Here is a 25,773-nt window from a genome sequence, read left to right as displayed (position 1 = left end):
GAAGACTAGATAGAATTTAGAAGAAAAATGAAAGATGGAATCAGAATATCCTATTTCCAAATTCTAAATTTTTCTCCCAGTACTTTGTCCATTTTAGTGTACAGTATAATATATGCTGTGTGTGTTTAATAATATCGAACAGTTTCACCAGATTGCAGGAACTGTCATACTTTAACTTTCTTTTTAAAATGTGGTTGCATTTATATAAACTTTGGCAGAAATGTTATCTTTGTATTTGCATCCTAAATATATTTATGGAGCTTTAAATTATACTAAGACTTTACAGTTTACTTCTGAATTATGTATGTGTCACAATTTATCATACTGTATGGTGTTTCTATTAGTACTGCGGAAAGTTTCAGCTTCATTTATAAAAGGTTCTTTGGGGGGGGGGGTATATGAAAGTAGAAAGGAAAGCAGAGTTGAGGCCTGTCCTGTATTGGATGGGAGACTATTCCAGACCATAGGAGCAGTGTGAAAAAGCACACTTTCTAGGTCCCATGAGATCGCGAAGTTTAAAAGAGGAACCTGATGCAGGTCCTCCTTATTGGAGCTTATTGTATGGACAGATGTTTTTGGGAGAAGGATGTCCTCCAGAAACCTGGCACTGAGGTTTAGGTCCGTGTTTTTCCAACTTGCCAAATTTAAGATATGTGGATTTCAACTTCCAGACTTCTCTAGCTAGAATATTGCAAGCAAGTTCTGTGTTCATGCTTCTGGGCATTCCAAAACTTTTTTTTAATCAAAAGTGAAGGATTGCATGGCCATAATTCTTATAAGAGAAAGTTAGTTATTATAAAGTGTGAAGTTTAAAATGTAAATGGCTAAAATCTCATAGATTATGTCAAAATGCAGAGATTTCATAATACTTGGCTATCTTCAGGAAGTTTCATCCATCTTAATTTTTTTTCAACATTGTAAGATCAAAGGCACTATTGTGTATGCTGATGCCATCTTGCTATTACTTAGAAATATCCTAAGAGAAAGCAGCTTCCCTGCTTTGTGTGTATATGCACACATCTTTATTGATAGATAATCCTTATACAAGAATCTTCTCAGGACCTCCTACATTGGATTCAGAGGTGGTATTCAGCAGGTTCTGACCAGTTCTGGAGAACTGGTAGTGGAAATTGTGAGTAGTTCGGAGAATAGGTAAATACCACCTCTGACTGTCCCCACCCCCATCTATTCTTTGCCTCCCAAGTCCCAGTGATTGGGTGGAAATGGGGATTTTGCAGTAACCTTCCCCTGGAGTGGGTGGGAATGGAGATTTTACAGTATCCTTCCCCTGCCATGCCCAGCAAGCCATGCCATGCCCACAGGACCCGCACCCACTGAAGGATGCGGTGGTGAGACCCCTCCTTAAGAAGCCTTCTCTGGACCCAGCTATCCTTAACAACTATCGTCCAGTCTCCAACCTCCCTTTTGTAGGGAAGGTTGTTGAGAAGGTGGTGGCCTTTCAACTCCAACGGTCCTTGGATAAAACAGATTATCTAGACCCTTTTCAGTCTGGTTTCAGGCCTGGTTACGGCACCAAAACTGCTTTGGTCGCGCTGATCGATGATCTCTGGCGGGCCAGGGATAGAGGACATTCCTCTATCCTGGTGCTTCTTGACCTCTCAGCAGCCTTCGATACCATCGACCATGGTATCCTTCTGCGGCGGTTGCGGGAGGTGGGAGTGGGAGGCACTGTTTTACGGTGGTTCTCCTCCTACCTCTTGGACAGGTCGCAGTCAGTGTTGGTTGGAGGACAGAGGTCGACCCCTAGGCCCCTTAAATATGGGGTGCCGCAGGGTTTGGTCCTGTCCCCCCTCCTATTTAACATCTACATGAAGCCTATCTGGACCGGGAGGCACTTCGAATGGTCACTCATGCCCTCGTCACCTCTAAGCTCGATTACTGTAATGCGCTTTACATGGGGCTGCCCTTGAAAAGTGTTCGAAGACTACAGTTAGTCCAGAACGCAGCTGCGCGAGCGATTATGGGTGTTCCTAGATACACCCATATTACACCTATCCTCTGCAAGCTGCACTGGCTTCCGATTGTCTCCGCACACACTTCAAGGTGCTGGTCATCACCTTTAAAGCCCTACATGGCCTAGGACCTGGATATCTGGGAGACCGCCTCCTGCCACATACCTCCCAACGGCCGATAAGAACTCACAGACTGGGCCTTCTCCGGGTGCCGTCGACCGGACAATGCCAGCTGGCGGCTCCTCGGAGGAGGGCCTTCTCTGTAGCTGCTCTGACCCTGTGGAACGATCTACCCGTAGAGATCTGGACCCTCCCCACTCTCTCGTCCTTCCGAAAAGCCACCAAAACCTGGCTCTTCCGGCAAGCCTGGGGCTGTTGACTTCAGGAATGAGGTCCTGCCCCACCCAGATTGAGTGTATGGTTGTTGTTTTTTAAATTGTTTCTTTTTAAATTGTTCCTTATTTTTAACTCCTTATATTAACTTTTTCTGTAAGCTGCCCAGAGTCCTACGAGATTGGGCGGCATATAAATTTATTAAAAGTTAAAGTTAAAAAGTAGTTAAAAAAATTGAATCCCACTACTGATTGGAATGTATGTATTTCCATATTTAAAAGTGATCATTTTCATAATACTGTAGCATTTTATTCAGTAATTATTCTTTAAGGGTCAAGACAAATATATATATTTATAATAGCAGTTACTATGGACTGATAACAGAAATGTCTGGGTCTGCAAGTTATTTTCAGGACAGGGCCCACCCTTTGTTATGTACGTATACTAGTTACTTTTAAATACATTTGACATTATAGGACGATATCTGTTTCACATGTGGGCAGACAAGCCTTGTGGAATGTTAATTCAAATAAATGAAGCAGTTGATTTGCATCCATTATTAATAGGTACTCAGACTGAATGCTTTCTTTGGATGCCGTTGTTTCTTCTTCCATGTCTAGATCAAACTTTAAACTATCAGAATGAAGCCACCTTCTTGGTTTTGTCGCTGGCCAAAAATAAGTCATTCTTGGTACATGTTTCTGGTAGTAGATGACATACTAGCAGATAGGCTGGGTTCTGTTTCTCTCCACATTCACACAGCATGTTATTATCTGCTAAGAGCCTTCACTTGACACATTGACTTTACACTTAGGCACGCCAACCTATTCAGAGTTCGCCAGGTACTATAAGGTAGGTCGGATCCTTCAGCCAAATCCTCCTTTAATGTTATTCCTTGCTTGATGGTCTTCTTCCTCCATCTTTTAATTTGTTTTTGGTTTTGTGTATCCACAATAATGTTTATTTGTGCCATAAAGCTGTTCCTAGATCTAAGGCAGCAGGTTTGGGGCCATTCAGAGGATGTCAAGGATCATTCTCTTGTTTAGTTCTCGGCGTCTGCTGCTACCTTTCTCTTGATCTTAGATGGAGCAATGCCAGCAAGATGATATATTTTCTCAATTGGTGTAGGTTTGAGACATTCTGTTCCTTCTTCATTGATGGTGATATCAATGTGTTTCGTATGTGCAGATGTGCCCCACACTGGAGCAGACATCAAGGCCAAAGCTGATGTGTGCAACATAGACTATCCTTTGATAGTGTAATATGGTCTTTATTCTACAAGTGCTACTGTAGGCTTCCCAGATAGCTCATCAATAATTGATCCTTGTGCAGCCACTGCTGTATCATCTGCATAGATGAATAGACATGTGTTGTTGGGAACTGGTTAATCAATTGTATATATGTTATACAATGTTGGAAACAATACACTTCCTTGTTTCAGCCCGTTCTTCTACATCTTCCACTTCTGTTCTTACATTCATTCAGTGTCACATCAAATCTCTGGTTCTGGAGGAAGCGGTTGCTACATTTCTGCAAATGATAATAGCCAAACATTTATACCCAACCTAGTGAGATTATTCATTTTAGGTAAAATGTAAAAAATGAAAATGAACATGTGCCTTACTTGACAACAAACATAACTCCTTTCAAAATCTGTTACTTTTTGCCAGCCGTACGATTCTTCTGCATAAATAAAGATTAAGATTTAACAGCGTTTAAATGGAATCATACTCATGTAAATAAAAATGAATAAAATAACATTTCAGAATGAGGTGGTCAGCATATAAATTTAATAAGTAAATAGTAATTCAGATTTTAGGTGAACATACTTTTAGAGCACATACCTTGGTCCATAAGAACATTTCGGTGGTCCACAGAGAAATCTTTGCATTTCACTCGAGGAGCCCAGCAGAGGTTTCCCATACCACTAGCACTTCACCGCTTTGACTCCCAGGGACAGGATGGGGTCCTTCAGGCAGTTAGCTTAGCTGCCTGTTAGCAGAGACAAGCGCCCGGGGTCAATCCTACCTTTGCTGTCCATTGCGGACGCTAGAGCAGCCCCCTGCAAACTCTCATCTCTCGCGTGCTCGCTGAAGCAGCACTGAAGTAAACTTTGGCCAGGCTCCTTGAGTGACAAGAGTTTGTAGGGGGCCGATCTACCGTCCACAATGGGCAGCAAAGGTAGGGTTGACTCCGGCTGCTTCTCTTTGCTGTAATGTTTCCTGAATGTGGTTTACCGTTCCGAGCCTCAAGCAGCAGGAGACGAGGGCTGCCTTGGCACCACCAGCTGGTGTAAATTTACCGCAGCAAAGGTGGAATGCTGATGCCGCGCAAATGTAAGTAGGACGTTGCTTTCATTTCTTCCAGCCATCACTACCACTGCTTCGGGCCGCTTCCCCCCCCCCGCAATAGCGTCATTACCTTGTTCCAGCTGTCGAGGGCTGCGCTCCTTTTGCATGTTGCACCACCTGCAAAGTTGCACATTGCACATGCCACCCACCTATGGCAGAGGTTTCCAGCCCCACCATGGGCTGGTTCCATATTCCAGAGCTGTAGTAGTCACAGGACTGGCCCTTTGGTCATCCCAGAGCAGCTCCTCCACCTGGGTACACCGGCCTGATGGGGAGCTCCTCCGCAGGCCCATGCACCTAGGTGGAGGAGCTTCTCCAGGATAACCAAAGGGCCAGTCCTGTGACTGTTACAGCTCTGGAATATGGGACCGACTTTCCCACCAACGTCAGCAAGCCACCGTCAGTCTGCCCATCTTCGTTTTCCTTCACTCAGATTGACCAAGCTTCTTGAGAGAAAGAACGCAAAAGAGGCTTCCATGCTGTGTGCCTGGACCAGGTGCTTTCTCTCGGACCTCCTACCCGGAGGCCTCGCAGAAGCATACCTAGGCCCGAAAGGCAGATGACCCTCCCCTCCAGTGGTCCGCGGGATTTAAAATTATGGATTTGGTGGTCCCTGAGGTTCAAAAGGTTGGAGATCCCTGTTCTAAAGTAAATGTGATTGCCATTTACTGAACTGTCACAAATAGAAGAGCAAATGTGTGGTTTCCCTTGTTGCCTTCTCTTTTCCCATTAACACCTCCCTTCATGGAAGTTGAAAACAATGAAATGAAATGGTACAACGTTCAGCAAGCTGGCTTTGAGGAATTGTACTACTTTTCCCATCAGTCTCATATTATCTCCTTGCAACACAGCACTCTTTGGCAGTAGCCACAAAGGAGGAAGATTACAACTGAATGCAGGGATTTTATTTCATTTTTTACCAATTTTATGTCAGATAATACCTTACTAGAAAATTATAGTGTCATGCAGATTTAGTTCTCTCTTCTAAGCAACTTAATTGAAGTAACTCATAGAGCCAGAATTGTGTAGCTGGCGTAATCACTTTTTGCCTGGATCTTTAGCTGTCTTCCAGCCCATCCTGAAGGCAGTCACCAAATAGGTTCTGTGCTTTTTTGCAGCTATTTACTCTTGATAAGACACCAGAGGTGGGTTCCTATCAGTTCAGTTGAATCGGTAGTAACTTGGCGGCCTGAGTCGCTGGAACCGGCAGCGACCCAGGCCTGCCACTCCCCTGAATCGGTTCTCTCAGCAGTGCCATAGATGACACCATCATGTTTTTGCCTTCTGCGCATAGCAATTTTTGTTGCACTGAGCATGTGCTCACAGCGCACATCAAGTGTGCATGCGCGGCATGTCCCTGAGCAAACCGGCAGTAGCGGCAGCCGGGACCCACCCCTGATAGAGACCATTAAATCTCTTCATGGTAGATAATAGAAAAGAAAGAGAAGTCACTGCAATAATAAAAAGTCCTAGATGTAATCAAAATGTTGGTGAACCACTTTGAATAATATATATCATATCAACATACAGTCTATGGATATTACATTTCTCATATAAACAAATGCATGTTCTGTCTGTACATTATGGGATTTTTGTTTATCAGGTGATCTCAAGTTAAATCAGCAGTATCTGGGGTTCTGAAGGCTTCTCCTAAGACACTGAGTATCCATAGTTGTTGGACTATCCCAGGCAGATTTAAATGCTTTTAGAACAGGATTTATATGAAGGCATCTTGACGTTTGTTTGTTTGTCTATATCCCACCTTTAAAATTGTACAATAATTATAAATTCATAGCTAAGGCAAGACTTGAACTTATGGTTTCTTGCTTTCTAGCCTGGTGCCTTAACCACTAGACCAAACTGGCTCTCTAAATGTCTTTCATCCTGAAACCTCTTTTGTCACTACTCTTTTAAAGCAATAGAAGAGGATGATTCTAGATGTAAAGCAAGTAACTGTTCAGTTTTCCCTCTGTCCATCACAAAGCTTTTCCTGTAACCACCTATTTTTTATACTCATATTTTCTTCCAGGCTAATATTTATATTTTTGTTTTGTTTTGTAATCATACTTACATTAGTAGTGTGATAATTAGTAGTTAGCTATAATTCAGTCACATTAAAATCCCAACATAGAGATCTAGATAGATCACAGGAATTTATAGTTTGGTTTATAAGTTAAGAAAGGTAAATGCCAGGGGGGGGGGGAGAAAGATATTGAGAATATTGCGCAGAAGCTTAACATTTTTTGAAAAACCATTTATTTCTATCATTTCTGTCTCTTAAGCCAGCAGAATGAATTGCTTCAAATGGCACGTATTGAACAATTACATTGTTCTATCATTGTTGATTATTTTTAGAATGTGTAACATCTTTCTTTGTGTTTCTAGGAAAACATTCTCACAGACGACATCAGAATATCAGATTGGAAAGAGCAGGTTTTCCAATCTCATTGTGTCTTGCTGGCAAAAAGCTGCCATGCTGCAATGGAGCTGGCAAAGCACGCTGTAGGAATTCAGAAGATGGCATTTAATTACGGGAAGCACATGTCTATGTGTCACAAGGTATGACTTCCTTTAAAAGCTTCCCGAATGGCCAAGCAGCCAGCATACATATTTCAAGAAGCATGTCTTTCTGTAGATAACATGTTTCTTTAAAAAAACACATACACATTTAGTTCATTTGTGACTAAACTGCATGGAAAAATACTTATATGAAGTATTTAGCATATCACAGAATTCATTTCCTTGTGCTATGTTGATTCGATATACTTACAGCCTTTAAAACTGAGACAGCTGTCAAAGTAGCCAACTAATCCCAGGAAGCGAATGTGAGCGAATAGGAGGAGTGAGCAGAAGGTTTACAGGGAGCTCAGTATGGAATTAGAGAGATTTGGGGAGTTATGATAGCTGCTGGAACATCTGTGGAAGGGGACAAAAGAGGGTACTAGGCCTCCTTGGAAATTGTCAATGTATTTATCTAGAAAATTGCATCCCATCTTATTCATGGTACGTATGGCAAGTAATTGATGTAATGTTAACAACTAACAAATGAAACCATCAACATAAAAATTCAGTTGAAATATTAGAATAATCAAATCTCAATAGCTGTATAAAGATCAGCTGTCTTTTGCAATCTTCATATATTAGTTGTTGTGAAATGTATTTCCTGTGGATAACTACTCTTAACTTCATTATTTTAATCCCCTTCTTTCAGCTAAATGCTGATATTCAGCCATTTATTGATGGAAATTCGAATGATTCCCTGCCATTTAACTTAAATTCTGCTCCTGTAGTATTCCATCAAGAGTTTGTTGGAAGAGAAGTCTGGATTAAGCAAATTAAAGAGGTAAATAAGTAATTACATCTATAGTGGCTATGTTTGTACATCTTACAAAATCATAATCATCCCCTCATATTAATTTGTTTTTAGTTATAGTTAACAGTTAATAGCTATTATAGTTAATAGTTAATATTAACCACAGTTATAGAGTCTGAATCCAACTATTCAGTTCCATAAAAGGTATTAATGTTATAATTCTTTTTTTTTTCTCTTCCATTTGAAGAACACTAAACATTTATGAAAAGAAATAGTTTTCCCATTTTGCATGTTTATTATTTAGTAGAACTAGAAATTAAATGTGCTACTGTTGAGTGTGTTTATGTGCATAAAGTCTATGATTCTTATGGTAATTTCTTTTTAAAATTCATCCGGTTAGACTCAATTTTATTAAAATACAAAAATAAATGTAATTTAAAATATGCCTTCCTTCCCTACAGTTTTAGTTTTACAATAATTGAATATTTCTAGCATAAAGCAGAGGGAATGAGCTGCTCATGCATATATGATTATAATTCAAAACACAGCTGGTTGGGCACATGTTAGCCTACTGGCTTTGATATTATTGCTTATCTTATGATTGTGGTTCCTTCCCAAAAGCTATCTCAAATAGAAGCATTTTAATGTAAGCCTTGATATAAGTCGTTTAATACATGATTCTTTCTTCAATGGGTAGTTTAAATGGGAAATAGAGTGAAGCACCCCACCTTGCTCCCTTGCTTCTTTTCTTCCTGGGGAACCCTTCAAAAAGTTTGACAGTGTGTATTTTCTACATTGCAAGCTCTGTCTTTATGTGAGGCTGATCCTTCAGAGCTGTATTTTCTACTATGGGTTACATGCAGAGGTGGACGTAATTTGCCTGCTCCCATTCTTTCTCATGAGACTGTAATTGCATAGAGGAAAGTAATGCAGAATGTGGCTAAGGGCCATGCTTCATTGATCCATAAATTCATCACAGTCTTTCTCAGAAACAAAAGAAAGAATTCCACTTGAGGGGTAGTTGAAAGAACTAGTTTCTTTGAGCAGCACGTATCATGTCCACTCTCTGAAAGATGTCAGTAGAACAGAAACCAGTAGACACCTGACAAGCCAAATGTGAGCCCTTAAACCTGATGAAAAAATATATGGGTTTACTATGTAGCACAGGGGCATGAAGGCTCAATGATTAAAGAAGCTGAGCTTCTCAGCTGGAGAACTGATAGCCTGGGATTGGGACTCGAGCTTCATGCAATAGGGTGAGCTTCCATTACTTGCCTCTGCTCCTGCCCACATAGCAGTTCAAAAGCATGCAAATGAGAATAGATTAATAAGTACCATTTTGGTGTGCCTTTGGCGTATAGCTTAGCTGTGCTGGATACATGACCACAGAAATTGTTTTCAGACAACACTGCTCCCTTGGCCAAGAAACAGAGATCAGCAGCGGGCCCTAGAGTTGGACATGACTGACAGAAAAACCTTTACCTATTTAGCACAATGTGTTAGATTTTTCTTAGAGCTTTGTACAGCTTATGATTTACAGGCTTGTAGTAATATAATTTTATTTGTTTTTCTTACATGGTTTAAGACTCAAGGCGAAGAAGACTTAATAGACTATAGCAAGGTGAGTAGCTAAAATATGTCTTCATTCTAAAGACTTGTTAACTTTTATGTTTGAAGGAATATATGAATGAGCCTTGCTATTAAATTATAGTATTTCATCTCAGATTTCAATCACAAATTGCCTCGTAAAGCAGCTTATAACAATTACAGTACAGTGTGTGTGATACAGGTATATAAACTGCAATAATAGGGCAGGATTGGATTTTCAGCTGAGTCTGATTTCAGGCATGATAGACTCAGAACTGGATGCACTTACAAAATAGCACAGCAATCAGGTGTACAGCCAGCAAATATTCCCATATCCAAGTGTGTTTCTTATTGCTCCTGTATATTACTGATGCAATTATTATTGTTCTTGTTTTTAGAAGACTAATTAGGATCAGATTTGACAGCCTTTAGGCTAATTATATTCTAATAACTTACTTTTGGGGAACCCATGTAACTTCAGCTTATATGCATCGCTATTCTCTACCAATTATATTCTCTGTCAGTCCCCAGAATTTAACTGTAACAAAAGAGTGGTTATAGGAAGAGCTTCCCCTAGGTTGGACTTGCCTGAATGGACATATGCATTAAAATCTCTGCTGCTTCACAAATTTTGGTAATGGAATCATGTTGCTGAGTCTCATTTGAAAGTCTCATTTTCCAGATTCCCCAGAGAAAAGGGATGATTTGCATGAATGTCTGGTTCAGTCGTGGGATTCACTTATCTTTCCTACCGGTTCGCAAATCTGAGTGTGCTCAGAAGGTCCTGCATTTCGTCAAGGCGGGTGGGTGGGGCCTCCTGCAGCCACTGCTAACGGTTCGCCCAAACCAGAGAGAACCGCCTGAATACCACTTCTGGTCTGTTGTTGTGGATCAACCTGCTGCTATTTTCTCATTGTAGCTTTTGCCTTTGAGTACTAAACTTAAGGGCACCAGGGAGACAGAAGAAGGCAAGTGTTTGAGCCCTAATTATCAAGGCTTAAGTATCAATAGAAATGTGGATTCTATAACAGTCTTGGCTTGTTGAATTTGCTAGTATAGTCAGATGACAGAGGTAGTCCTTGACTTAACCATTCGTTTTATGATTGTTCAAAGTTAAAACGGCACTGAAAAAAGTCGCTTAATGACCATTTTTTACACTTACGATCATTGCAGCATCCCTATAGTCATGTCATCAAAATTCAGATGTTTGGCAACTGATTCATATTTATGATGGTTGCACTGTCCCAAAGTCATGTCATCACTTTTTGCAATCTTCTGACAAGCAAAGTCAAATGGGGAAGCCAGATTCATTTAACACCCTTATTACTAATTAAACAACTGGAAAGAAAGGTTGTAAAATGAGGCACAACTTACTTCAAAATTGTTTCACTTAGCAACAGAAAATTTGGGTTTGGATGTGATCATAAGTCAAGGACTACCTGTATAAATTTTGATCCTGTGCATATCAGCATCCAAACTATATCCTCCTATAAGAACACACTGAAAATTACAAATAACTCTTTGAGAAGGCCACCATAGTGAACTGTAACGTGAATGCCTTGAGTGAATATTTCCTGTCCTACATACAAAATATGCGTCATATAGTAGTTAGCTACACCATCCCAAGCATAACATTATAGGAATGTATGAACTATAATACTTTTAACAAGGACATTTAGTTAGGACTATTGTTTTTATCACTTTGCTTGAGTTTTAAGTTTCAAACCCTGCCTAATACTGTAGGGGTTTGTATCTCTTAAAAAGGTAAAGGTTCCCCCTTGCACATATGTGCTAGTCGTTCCCGACTCTCGGGGGTGGTACTTATCTCAGTTTCAAAGTCGAAGTGCCAGTGCTATCCGAAGACATCTCCGTGGTCATGTGACCGGCATGACTAAATGCCGAAGGCACACGGACCTTCCCACCAAAGGCGGTCCCTATTTTTCTACTTGCATTTTTACATGCTTTTGAACTGCTAGGTTGGCAGAAGCTGGGACAAGTAACGGGAGCTCACTCCATTATGCAGCGCTAGGGATTCAAACCACCAAACTGCTGACCTTTCCAATCGACAAGCTCAGGATCTTAACCACTGAGCCACCGATTCCCTTGTATCTTACTAATAAGTCCCTTGTATCTCTTACTAATGTTTAATTGTCTGATTTGAACCTTGTTGATGGAAGTTGAAGCAATTTTACAATTCGTATTGTGGGGCAGGAAGAAAACACATTTACCATTTAAAATATACATGGGAAAGGGATGGAAATTCTGTGTTATGATTAATAATGATAACACTGCACTGTTCTATAAAATACCCTGCTATTGTTCTCACAACAAAAACAAAGGAAATGGAAAATGTTAACTTTGCACAGTTAATCATAGTAAAGATGACTTGAGACTGTAATGTATCCTATCATCTATTTTCAGTTTGATACACATGATGCTATTGTGGGAGATACATTGGGAGCTAGAGTTTCTCTTGGCAGGAATGCCAAATATGTCAATAACCAACTGCTACCTCACAATAAACATGAGGAACTCAAAGCAAGGTGTCCATTAAGCCATGAAAAAGGCAGGAGAAAGAGGTCCTGGCTTAAATTGGGAGGGTGCAATAAGTGTTGTCTACGTTTTATAGAAGGCAGTCAACTAATTTAACTGGCTTCAGTCTAGTGTACAATAAAGATTCTTAATTAGATCCGCCATGGCAAATGTCCAGGTATTTTCTGTTGAATCAGAGCTAGTTCAAGGAGAGACCCGAGCACTAGTTTGACTCATGCTGAAGTTCCTCTTCCATAATATACAATCATTCAACTTAACATGTTCTGACTTGGCTTGCGCACTCCGAAAATGTAAAGTCCCATTGATCTTTCATGCCAATATGTCCTTTGTATTCTGCAGGATCTTTTTTCTGTAAATGATTTTGGCCCACTTCAAAAGCCCATAGTTACTACTATGAGAAACCATTTATTGATACTTAAATCTGTTAAAACTAGTTAAATATTCTAGAGAATTGTGACCATATGAAAATCAATTATCCTCAATTAATATCCTATTCCGGTAAAAGGGGTGGGGGATTCTTTGAACTCCCATGAACAAAAAGGAATAAAAAATATAGGTTAAATGTAAAAACCTTAGAAGCAGTGTTTGAAGTAGCTCTGCTGAAGTGTAGGTCCTCAAAACTTGTATACTGTCTCTGCAGACATAGTCTTTTCAGATGTAGTCTCTTCTTCTGTTCAGAAATTAAGAAAAAGAACAATACTGGTAATAGCTGTATATGCAGTGGTGGGATTCACTTACCTTACCTACCGGTTCGCAAATGTGAGTGTGTGCTGCCTACTGCTTATGCCCAGTGCTTGCGCATTACATTGGGCCGGGTGAGCGGAGCCTCCTGCAGCCGTCACTACGGGTTTGCCCGAACCGGAGGAAACTGGCTGAATACCACCTCTGGCTGTATGTAAGGAAATGACAAAGCCTTCCTGAAAATGGCTTGGTGTAATTAAATGTAAATAAACATAACAAATACTGGTTGGGCTTACACGGAATCTTGAATTGCAAGCACTTAAATTCATGGAATAAAAGCCCAATGGAAGTGGAATCTTTGCATTCATAAACCCCAAAAGACAACTAGGGACATTTTTCAAAGCAGCTGCAATGTTAGCTGTGCAAAATTTATGGCTACATTTTTGAAAATTATACTGATTCAAAAGGTGCTTTGTTTGCATTAATGTTTAAATAAATGTTTAGTATTCTTCCAGAAAAATACTAAACCCACCTTTCAAGCAGCCTAAACAACAACAAGGAAAGAGGGGGAATGGGGTCACAATTGTGAAGCAGCAGGGAGAAGGACCAGTTTTTCCTGTTCCATGACACAGCCACCCCATCACCACCACCATAGCTACCAGATAAGTACTATTTGGGTCTAGGTCTCCGAGCTGAGATTGACTTAAGAACCAAACAGGTAAAGAGGGAGAATTTATTTTGAAGTGGTTTTGGAAGACTGTACCCAGAGAGCAGAAGGGAAGGGTTGTGTCCTCAGCAACAGCTCAAAATGGCTAATTGATGCCCAGCTGATCTGATTGGCTACAGTCGCCTTTACAGCATCACTGATAAAACAGATCACAGAAAGCATGTCAGATTGTATCAGTGGTGGGATTCAAAATTTTTTTACTACCGGCTCTGTGGGTGTGGTTTGGTGGGCTGGCATGGCTTGGTGGGCGTGTCAGGGGAAGGATATTGTAAAATTTCCATTCCCTCCCTATCAGCTGGGACTTGGGAGGCAGAAAATAGATGGGGGTAGGGCCAGTCAGAGGTGATATTAACCAGTTTTCCTAACTACTCAAAATTTCTGCTACTGGTTCTCCAGAACTGGTCAGAACCTGCTGAATACCACCTCTGGATTGTATCCACAGCTATGTAAAATAGCTATGACTTGTTGCCTGCTTAAGCACTAGTTAAAATAAGTACACCTAAAATAAGACCGCCTAAGGTACAGTTGGGGATGAGATGACGACAGCATCATGGGGAAATAAAAAGATTGCTGAGGACTGTTTGTGCCATGTCTGTGTGCCCATGGGGAAAGGCTAAATTGGATAAAGTGCCATGTATTTTACTTTTTTGCTTTTATATGATTACACATTCAGGCCATACTTAAAAGTAATATTAAAAACTTTACAGTATTCAGGTTCACAAATAAGTACAATTGAATTGTTTGGAAGTAATTTTCTAACTTTGCTTTGATTCTATAAGCAGATTTGGAGCAGTGCTTTTCCCATATTAATACATTTCTTTAATAATGTATTTCTGTAAATAATTTATGCAATTGCTTCAGCTGGCTTTTTTTTTTAATCAATCTTACTGAACCTTCCTTCTTTGCCATTTAGACTTCATAGATTCACACCTTGTGAGCCAAATAAAGATTAAGAATCCAGATTTGGCAGGACAAATCACCTGTAGATTGTTTCCTAATTTCCCTGGAGCCTTGAAACGTTTTCATTGGAGGTGGAAATTCCTTTGAATCACGAGGAAGTATTGCTGCAGACCACACTAGAAAAAAGGAAATTAACAAAATCACATATCCTATAACTTAGTGAGAGAATCTCTTCATTGACTCAAAAGTTTTCTATAGCCCAAATGAGACTTTCTATTTTTTTTAATGGTAAAATCTGGATCCAGCCCAGTAGGCATAGTTTTGTAGTAAAGTTATACTCCCTATATATAATAGAAGAGCTAAACTGTTAAATATTTGGCAGTATCTTTCCAATTTTGTGTTTTGACAGGAAGAGCTGCATTATAGTACAGCCAAAAAGTTATATAAAATGAAGCACTTTAAATAAATGTTTGTCCAGCTGCCATTTAGAAAAGGAGGAAGAGGTTAAGGAGAGAAGCCACAAACACCAATCAGATCTGTAGTAAGAAATACGGAGACCTTCCAACTGTAACAAGGAAAAGTAAATCTATTAGCTACAAATTGTGTTGGCCTTGTTTCAGGCTAACAGCTTGGTAGACGAAATATCAGCACTTAGTGAGGCAGAAGGTTCTCCACAAGAGAAAAACAAAATTAGAAAAGCATGGCAAACTCTTAATAGATTAGTTAGTTGCTTGACCACAAATCAATTTTAGGTTTGCTTTTTTTTTCTTTTCTTTTCTCTTTAGCAAGTTACAAGGTTTGATATAGGATGCCATGTAAGTAGCCAATAAAGAAGGATGAGAGCTAAATGAGAGCGAGAGAGAGCAGGGAATGGTTGGTCTGAGTGAGAGTTGGGTCACCAATTAGTGCAGGAAACCCTCACTATTTTGTGATTTTGTTCTTTTTCTAAAGATGGATAGGCTTGGATTCTATTTATATTTGAGAGACTGTTGTAGCTGCATACATTTGCTTTCTTGGACATGGTAGATGCAGTGTTTATTCAGATGGGACAGTGAGAAGTTGAAGTTCCAAATAAAGAATGTACTTTTTCAGTATGAGCTTGCAAAACAAGGGTAGCTGGGTTTGAACTATTCTTTTTCCCTGCTTTTTCAGCTTGGACAGACTTTTGTAGCGCTCTGTCAGTGTCTCTCCTATATAGGAAACTAATCAGAATCAACAGATTTTTCTCAATGTTGGGTGTGAAATGTTTGAATAATTTTGTTCAATCTAGCTGGAACCGAAGTGGAATTTTCCTTCAGTATTCTCACCTTAAATAATAATTTAAAAAACTCACACGGTTTTGAAGACCGTCAGTGCCACCAACAATCCTTTCTAGTAAAGGAGCTTAAATGCTTATATTTACTTCTAGAAATGTACATTGCCAGAGTTAAAAATGCCACTTCTTGAATAGGCTAAATATCTAGAACTAGAAATGGTATTAGGGGGGAAACTAATTATTGTTTAAAATTACCTGAGGCACAGGTTATCTCTTGTTGATTAGTTGATAGATTTCATAGGAGTATATGAAACACCACTGCTTTTTTTAAAATGTAAGTTAGAACTTGAAGGACTGTACAAAATTCTTCAAAAATGCCCTACAATCTGGGAGAAAGGCTCTTAAGGGGAATCAGGGCCTTAGAGAAAATAGTGTTTTGTTATGAAGAATTAGCCAGACTTCAAGTTCAAATCAATGTGTGCCTTATTCTATTTTCTGCAAAAACCTCACTTCTAAGACTTAAAAAATATATAAGTAATTCCTCTGTAGGAAAAAATTCTGAGGAATAGACATTTGCTATTAGAAAGCAATATAATAATTGTTTTACTTCTGTGTACTGCAGCTTTTAGTTTATTGTAGAAGTAATTTTTATTGTACTCTATTGACTTAGGTCAGCAGTTTTGGTTTATTTAAAAATTAGACATGATATAAATAAATAGATAAAAGCACATTGTATCTCAATTCAAGGACACTTGGAGAAAGCAATTATGGAACATCTCAGGTTTCTAAGGTACATTAAATTACAGGATCTGTGGCTGGCCCTAACCTTTCTATCTGAACATGACCACCTCCTTAAAAGTGATTTTTCAATCCTGTTGTTAGCTCCATTTGAGATAAATGCCCTCCTATTTCAACTGCTTCTTTTAAAGTACGAGTTGCCTGCTCATAGCTGAAAGTACAAACACATTTGTGGTGTTAACTATCCATTTCTTACTTGAATATGTATTATCATACAAGAATATGAATATTGAAGAGCCGAGGTGGCACAGTGGTTAGGGTGCAGTACTGCAGGCCACTTCAGCTGATTGTTATCTGCAGTTCAGCGGTTCAAATCTCACCGGCTCAAGGTTGACTCAGCCTTCCATCCTTCCGAGGTGGGTGAAACGAGGACCCAGACTGTGGGGGCAATATGCTGACTCTGTAAACCGCTTAGAGAGGGATGAAAGCCCTATGAAGCGGTATATAAGTCTAACTGCTATTGCTATTGCTATTGCTATTGCTAATATGGCTGGCTTTACTCACTTTAAAAGAAATAAGGTGATATGTGTGTCAAATAGTAAAATGCCCATGTTGTAGGATGATAAATTGTTTTTTTCATATTATAAGGTTTGAAATGGTGGTCAAGTTGGACATAGTTTAAATAAACGGAATAAGGCATCTTTTCCTTGTAGCTTATACCAATTGTCCCTTCATGATAACTATGTATAAACAAACTTAGAAAGAATACCCTTCTAAGGCAAAAGCTTCAACAAGTAAGAAAGAAACACTGTGACTAGCAGAGGTCCTGGAAAGTCACACTATCTCAGTTGTAGACATCATTACAGATTGTTGTGAGGGAGATGTGTGGTTTCTGAATGAGAAAGACAGAAAGAGAGAGGCGAGTGGATGGATGGATGGATGGATGGATAGAATCATGGAGATTGATTTAAGATTGTTGGAATAAAGTACAATATAAATATCCTCTCTATTACATCTTCATTTCTTTAATGTTGGTATTTTAAACTGCCTTTTCTCAGAGAATTAGAGAAAAATGTCACAAAATTAAGCATATAAATAATAACAGTAAAATTGAAAGGTAATAAAACTTCAGTGGAACAGAGCTTAAAATTCAGTAGAACAGAGCTTAAAATAAAAGGCTAAAATAAAAAGGTTTGATCAAGTGCTATTTTTTTTACCTCTGTTAGGACAGTTTCACAATCAGATGTCCATGAAGGATGGAGGATATAAAATGAAATCAAGAGATCAATTGGCTGTAGAGGGATTTTGTTTTCAGTGGTTTTGCTATGCACAGTTAAGAGAAATATTTTAAGTAGATAACATTTGGAATTGAACAGCACAACGCATAATTTGAAACTGAACAATGTGCAAATGAATGTGTAGCTGCTAAAATGTATACATCTGTTGAACTTTGAAACAGAAGAAGAACAAGTGAAAGAGTGTGATAAAATGGGCTTTGGATATAATATACTGATAAAACAATGCGAAAATATGTTGCTGAAAAGACTGAAATGTACATTATATTATAATATACAAAAGAACTTTTGTAAAGTGATATATTAGAACAAGTGCGTAAAATGTGTAAAGGTGTTTCAAATTTATGTTGGAATGTAGAGAACATGAAGGGTCATTTTATCATGCTTGGTGGATTTGCAAAAAAGTCATAAAATTTGGGATTCAGATAGATAGAATGATATAAAGAATTTTGAAAATTAATGTTCAGTTGAAACCAGAACTGCTCTTGTTGGTACTAATGGATAGTCAATAAGGAAAGAGTTGTGGAAGACTGTCCTTGGGTATGATAGATAACGTCTGTGAGATTATTATATGCACAAAAATGGAAATGCTCTGAAATACCCACGATGGAGGAATGGTTGGCAAAGATAACAGAATTAGCAGAGATGGCAAAATTGATTTGACTAGAGAAAGGCAATAATTAACATTTATTAGCAATTGGACTTTTTTGCTGAAGGAAGAAAAAAATGAACTTGTGATTTGTGGGTTTAATAATTAGAGAGGGTAAACAATGGAAAGAAGAAGGCTATTTTGTAACTGTATTGCGAGAGGATAAAACATAAATGTACTTACAACTGCTGCTAAGAAGACTGGAACCTTTCCCTCTTCCCCTTTCTTCCTTCCCTTCCCTCTCCTTCCTTTCCCTTCCCTTCCCTCTTTGCTGTATTTCTTTTCACTTTTTTTATTTGTTACTTTCCTTACTTTCCACTTTCGAAATTTGTATTGTTTTTTATTCTTTAATATTATTTTAATAAAATTATATTTTTTTAAAAAAAATCAATGATAGAAAAGGCTTATTGTCTGTGTTTCTTATGAAGTTGAAATGTTAGTAGGAAAGCAATGTTTTTTCCATTCAGGATGAGGGTTCCCTTTTCTCTTTTGCAGAAACAGAAGCTCATATAAGTGTTGCAAATTCCAACACTTCAAATACCATTTAATCCAGCTACATTATTAAACATATGCTTCATATTTTCTAGCTGAATTTATGATCCAAGAGTATTAACTTAGGGTAGGCAAGCTGGTACCATCTTATGTTTCAAACTACAGCTCTCAAATATTTTGAGTTTTGACTGAAGTGACAGATATGGTCTGAAACATCTAGATCCTTAAATCCAAGAAGAAACTGTTAATTATTGTTTTGACTTTTTAATATCATTTTAGTTTTTAGATTCTGCCCCCAGAGAAATAGGTGTATTATACTTTTGCTGTGAAAATGCCAGTGTTTGGGCATTATAAATATTAAGTTACATATTATGGCAAAAGTTTTCAAATATTACAATTTAGGAATCAGAAAACTTGTGCCATACTGTATATTTAAACTCTAAGGTTCCACAAGATTGTTCTATCCTGCAGGATTGTTTAATTGTTCATAATGAAATACTTTTACCAATCAAAGTTTCAAAAAAATTTGCACAATGCAAGATCAGCACAAAGACCTGCATGATTGCAGGTTGGTGGAATATTCCCAAGAACTGAAGTGTATGTACATTATTTCTGGTTCTTGATTAATCTTATTTAGGTCTCGGTGCAGAAAAAAAATGTACTCCAGAGATCATTGTTACCATCTTGGAAAATGTATTCTGAAATCTCTATCCAATTCAAATTGAAAAATGTGTAAATAGCACAATACACATTGTATTGGAATGCGCAACATGAAAATTATAGTATAGTAATGTACTTGCTAGTAGTGAAATTTAATTCAAAATGTATATTCATGTGTTCATTAAATACAGAGTGCTTTGTTTCATCCTTTCTAGTTAATTACACATCACACAGATGAATATTTGAAAGCTTTTTATGGTAGTTATGTTGTAACTGTAATAAAATGGCTTAATATCTGTACTTATCTGTAAATGATGGACTAATTTAAATCAATTAAACTGTTTTATTGATTTGAAGATACCAATATAATTTAAGTAATATAGTTAAATATGCCTTTGAAATCCAGTTCATGAAACTACAAAATCCATAATGTTTTTTTAAATAATCTGCATAGAGTTATTTCTGTCCAAGCTGGTAATACTCTGCATGTGTTTTCTCACAGTTGCAAGATGCAATCAAGGCTAGCAAAGGTGTGACTTCAGCTATTGACCTATGTCGTTGCCATGGAAACAGCGCACTGGAAGCTCTAGAATCTTTCCCTCCCTCTGAGGCCAGATCTGCCTTAGAAAACATTGTTTATGCTGTGACAAGATTTTCATAACGTAGAATTGGGAGGGAGAAACTGCTGTTCATTTGCGGAAACAAGCCGAACAGAACAGGTGATTGCAAAAGTCACATCTGTCATTGCTAGTCCAAATGCACTTGTGGCTTTTTTTTTTTTTTAAAGTGTTTCTGTACCATTCACTACATTCCCTAATGAACACGTCTCCTTCGGAACTGCTGCAAACAAAATTAGGGAAAAAAAGGTCAAACAGTTTTCAGTTGTCATGCCAGAAGCACACTTGAGGCTGCACTGGTAGAAATAATTAATGACACAAGCTTCTGTGACCTCAGCAAATGGACAGGAAATAAGTCCTTATTGATTGGACATAGTCAGGGATGGCGCCAGCATGGTGGCCTGTGGTTTTCCTGCAGAAGAGAAGACAGAGGGGGCCATGAGGCTGCAGGTGTTGGGAGCAGTGGTTTTTAAGCACGTTTTTAAGCGGAGTGCTTAAAAGTAGAATTAATGTAGCAATGTATCAACACAAAAAAGCAGCTTGATGAATTGGCAGAAAGTAACAGATTTTTTTTTTAGTCAAACTACTTCAAATGTTTCTGTAGCACTTTCTGTGTGCCCTGAAATATAAAATAATCTTGTAACTATTCACGTTTAAACAGGTTACTGAAAGAGCGGTGTAAGTATGGGAAGCGTTTACTGTGATGTTGAATTGTTTGTGAAATTCTGTTCTGTTTGTGTAATTCTGATTTAAAAAATGGAGCTTTAAATCGTGTTTGCTTTTTTTATATTGTCCAAAAACAAATACTGTATTTTCCTACATTTACCCAGAATTTTTTCTCTGTTTTCATTTTTGACAAATGTTAAATCAATTTCTGCTTCAATTTCCTATCATAAAGGATTAAGTGATAGTTCTTCCTCTCTTCCCTCCGTACAGGATTTCATTCCCTGAATGGATGTATAAGAAGTGTTTTAACCTTACTGTGTCAAACGTTAAAGTCCAATTACAGAGAGAATACATGGTATATCAGAAGCCTGCAATCAGACACTGTCTCTATTTTGTTCATAGGAGATGATTTTTGTGGTTTGCATGCTTGCAATCTGAGAACATCGTTGACAAGAAGGCTGAGTTTACATAAATGATCCAGATTGAGACTCAGCTACCTTTCTTCCTTGTGTGGTGTAATTACAGCCCAATCTGGAGACAGCTAGCACAGCAAACAGATTTCATTACATTGCTCTTTTAAACACTAAGTGGAGTTATTTTAGTTAATTTTTTTTTCTCTGTGTCTCTCCAGTGATGTGTCATACACCTTCTGCATAATGGCAAATATTTCACCAACAGAAACATTATTTTTTAAAAATGAATATTTAGTTTCACTCATGAGGTACATATGAGGAAGTAATTTTCAAACCTTGACTAGACTGGACTTTTAATACTTTACTTGTTTCCAAAAATATTATCACACGTTTAATATTTTTTAATTACATGAATAAATCAAACTATTTCAGTCCTAAGGAACATTCAGTTTTGAAGGATGGATGGACAGATGCATAGCAATTTTTTTGTTTCAAATATATTTTACCATTAAAGGTTACTTTTAAAAATTAGCACATGTAACATAATTTGAAATTTACAAAATTATTATCAATATTACACTACATATGCCACCAATCTAATCTTATAGCAGTCCTTGTAATAAATATGTAGAAGTACCCACAAAAAGGACACAGAAACAATACAGCTAAATTATTAAGATACTCAGATTTTGATAAAAGTAGATGGGAAAGTGAAATGGCTGCAAAATTGTCAGAATTTTTAACAACTTCAATTTTTATTTAACAATAACTTTTTAGCCTAACAATTGCTTGATCTATGGAGGACTTTCTGGCTATAGACGCTTTCATATCATCTGATAAAATACACAAGGGACCTTAGGGGAAAGTTATGTCACATGAACAGAAATCTTCTCATGCAATCTTAATTTTTCTATACTTTCTGGAATCTGAAAATAGGAGCATTTGGTATTATTGTGTAGTATTTAGCTTCTACAATTTTTTTAAATAACTGAATAGTAATTAAATTGATTCTGAATTTTCAGAATAATTTAAATACATCAAGTTTAAATACACCAGAGTTACCATGTGGCAAATTGGGCGGCTAATAAATTAGACAGATTGATAAGATAGGCACCGGAAACAAATTCCTTGTGTGTCTAATCACACTTGGCCAATAAAGCCTATTCTATTCCAACTAAATTAGGTGGGTACTTTGTACGTATGCCTAATTCATAGGGGAGATATGTGGCTTGTCACGGTTGTGATGACATTAATACTGCTCAATAGTTGTTCCTCGACATTGACATTTTAGAAATCATTAATTTTGATATAAGCTTTCCATTCATCTTTAAAAGTTTGTTTTCTAAGTATTGGTGTTAATAATCTCTAGTCAATATTGTATAAATACCGTACTCAATATAATATATTAATTCTGTTTTATAATAATACAATAAACCCAAAAAAGAGAAAAGCTCCCCTTGATTCTTGTGCAGGAGTACATACCATACTTTTAGGCTTAGAACACATGCTAAATCAAGGGAAACTGCCAATCTAGCACCTATTTGCAGTAAGATTGTTTTAAAGAAAATGATCATTTTCTCATGGAAATAATTTCATTTTAGAGATATGTCAGACATCTTGAAACAGACTAAAAAAATAATGCATTGGTGGGCAAAATCAAGTTTTATTGGGGAGTTCAGTGAAAAACATTAGCCAATTGAACTATAGGAAGTTGGAGATATATTTGAATAGATTTTCTGTACTGCCTTACACTGCAAAATCACAAGTTACCAATTTCTATACAAGCTCACTTCTAATCAAGTTTTCTTGCTTTGCTATGTAAACCAATACTTGGTTCAATAAATAACTGAAGATTAAATAGGGCAAACAAATCAATTATGTAAATGAGTATAAATTAAAAATGGTACACTACATCGGTAAGAGATAACATGATTTCTTCCATTCAAGTTTGTTGATGTGTATCATAGTAATTCTACTTATTCATAGAGTCATAGGATTTTTATATCTGGTTTTATTTTATATTTCAGGCATTGGAATCCTAATCTCTAACTAAAGGCAAATCATAATCTCTCCTGAATCTACGATTGTTTCTTTCAACGCACTAACTATTTTAGGAAACATGATCAAGTGGCTCAGTTCTGTTGGGATTGTGTTAGAAATCACTCCATTTCCTGAATTAAGGTTTTTGGTCTAACACTGTAATTAGTACAGGCAGAATGCAGAAACTGATCCATTCTGTACATCTTTTTGAGATAGCTGAAACCTAACAAAAACAATCAGCAATGTACTGCTGGAAAATAGAGCATATTCTTTACTAACACCACATCTCTCCTCCTACTGGCTTTTTTTCTTATGTTTACTTTCAATGACAGAATTTTTTCCCCTAAGAAAGGCACACTCTATGGTACATCCAGGTTTTTTATCCAGTGTTTCTATTAAAACACTTTAAAATGAAAGTGTCTTGGGTTACTTGTGTCATCTATTAGGGTTGGTGTCTTATTTTGAAAGACCTGGGGGTGAAACCTAGTATTTTCATACACAGTATAGTTATTAACAAGAGACTCATAAATACTTCTGTATTAGGTCAACCTATCCTCTATACCCTACAGGACATCAATATCATTTTTGTTTACTGAAGGTTTATTAAGAAATGAAATCTTCAAGCAGCTGCCTGCAACAATTCATCTTTCTATTCTATAGAGTGTTTGAATGCAGTACACAACTTAGTGGCCTTGATCAGTAAATTCACATGGCTTAAATCTAAAAGAAAATAAACCTACAGAAGTGGAAACGAGTACACAAAGAAAATACATTGTTTTTGTAATTGTTTTTCATATTCTTCTAAGATTACTGACATGCTGTATTATTGATTTGGTGATGTGCTGTATAAAGTCATTCTTTGCATTAGTCAAAAGAATACTTTGGCTCCCCCGTGTGTAACAGATTCTCTCACATCCACAAAATTTCTGAATAAATTATGTCACTGCATTTTTAATGCTTGTGCTTGAATAATTCTTCCATAATACAAAATTGAGTGCTGTTTTTTAAAACATTTTTGATGATACTTGTCAATAGTGCATTGTTTAATTGTATAACTTGTGCTTCTTGGTAAAGTACATCATTTTGTGAACATCACACATTTAAAATATTTTACTTATTGCAATATAAGCGATTTGAAAGTTTTAAAAAACAAGGTGGAGATAGAATTTTATCTCTCCTCAAATCAACTAATGAAATTGATCAGAAAAATATATGTATAATTACAGCATGTAATAAACCTGTAGAATAAAACAGTAGAAGATGTGATAATTAGTGCTGCTAATTTTAATGGTTTTAAAAGGGGGTTGGATAAATTCACGGAGGATAGTCTATAATTGGTTATTAGACTTGAGACTCAGATTTCAAGCAATTTTAATTTCAAGCAAAAGCTTCAAGTCTCGTGCTTTTTCAAAAGGCAACTGGACAGTGTTCTTTCCTTGAGCAAGAGGACATTTCACTTCTCATCCAAGAAGCTTCATCAGTTCTGACTGGATGGTGGGGAGAATCTCAGAAGCACTGAACTGTATCTTTCAGAGATTCTGGAGCACCAGGGAACTATCAGAGGACTGGAAAAGAGCTGATGTGGTTCCCATCTTCAAAAAAGAGGAAAAAAAACAGATTCAGGAAACTGACAGTTAATACAATTAATCAGTGGAACAGCTTGCCTCCAGAAGCTGTGAATGCCCCAACACTGGAAGTCTTTAAGAAGATGTTGGATAGCCATTTGTCTGAAACGGTATAGGGTTTCCTGCCTAGGCAGGGGGTTGGACTAGAAGACCTCCAAGGTCCCTTCCAACTCTGCTATTGTGTATATTGTGTATATTGTGGGAATGGATTAGTTCTAACACGGGTGTCAACCTTGCCACGTCACGTGACGTATCGTGATGTTTTTTCCCCCTTCGTGGAGGTAAGGTGGGCATAGCCTTCATGTGAAACGCCAGTTTGAACTCTTTTATCTATTTAGCATATGGCAAATATATGGACTTATAGTAGTTCAAATGTTAATGTCCAGTCCACCCAGCCATTCAAGGACAGGGTGGTCTATGTTGAAAAAAATCAGACATTGGGCTGGTGTAAGCTCTTGATGGACATGTGGACATAATGTGGTGGATATTTTGTTGAGGAGCACCACAGTCACACTGAGAGGTAGAGGGGTAGAGACAAGACCCCACTTAAACAATGAGTCCTGGCAGACACCATGTTGGGTACGGATCCTGTTCAGAATTGACCAATGCTGGAGAGGAAGATCAAAACCTGGCACCTTTCGTGTAGCATCATCTATGTAACTGACTGTATCTGGATGTTCAGCAGCCCATTCGGCTTTCCATTGTGTGTTGACGTCAAAATTCTTAAGACAGGTGTTGAGCGAGTGCCAGAGAGGGCTTCTTAGATTTAAGCCTGCTAATTGATAGATGAGTTTGAACCCCTGTTCTAACAGGATGGGGGAGGGATTGAAGGATCATATTTCATATTAACCATTTGGGGGGTTAATCTGCACTCAGGGTCACCTGAATCAGAGTGCAAATGGGTT

General features: G+C 37.7%; 1 protein-coding gene across 4 annotated transcripts in view; it reads left to right on the top strand.

Moving 5' to 3' along the window:
* PDSS2 (decaprenyl diphosphate synthase subunit 2) overlaps nucleotides 1-24,852 on the top strand; it is a 91,256-nt gene extending 66,404 nt beyond the window's left edge. Inside the window, exons 5-9 of one of the 4 annotated variants that reach the window (XR_004255274.1) lie at nucleotides 7,043-7,216; nucleotides 7,869-8,000; nucleotides 9,556-9,591; nucleotides 20,010-20,226; nucleotides 23,231-24,852. Coding sequence is in view for 2 of the 4 variants with exons in the window: in XM_032216565.1 (XP_032072456.1) it covers nucleotides 7,043-7,216; nucleotides 7,869-8,000; nucleotides 9,556-9,591; nucleotides 20,010-20,168 (501 nt within the window). In the remaining 2 variants the exon portion in view is untranslated. Of the gene's footprint in view, nucleotides 1-7,042; nucleotides 7,217-7,868; nucleotides 8,001-9,555; nucleotides 9,592-17,637; nucleotides 18,621-20,009; nucleotides 21,168-23,230 lie in introns of those variants that run through there. The other 3 variants (XR_004255273.1, XM_032216565.1, XM_032216567.1) reach the window with 3 other exon arrangements.
* The last annotated feature ends 921 nt before the right edge of the window (nucleotides 24,853-25,773 follow it).

The sequence above is a fragment of the Thamnophis elegans genome, chromosome 4, assembly GCF_009769535.1.
Source record: "Thamnophis elegans isolate rThaEle1 chromosome 4, rThaEle1.pri, whole genome shotgun sequence".
NCBI classification, from domain to species: domain Eukaryota; kingdom Metazoa; phylum Chordata; class Lepidosauria; order Squamata; family Colubridae; genus Thamnophis; species Thamnophis elegans.
Note: the sequence above shows the minus strand (reverse complement) of the source record. Positions and strands in the feature narration are given on the sequence as shown.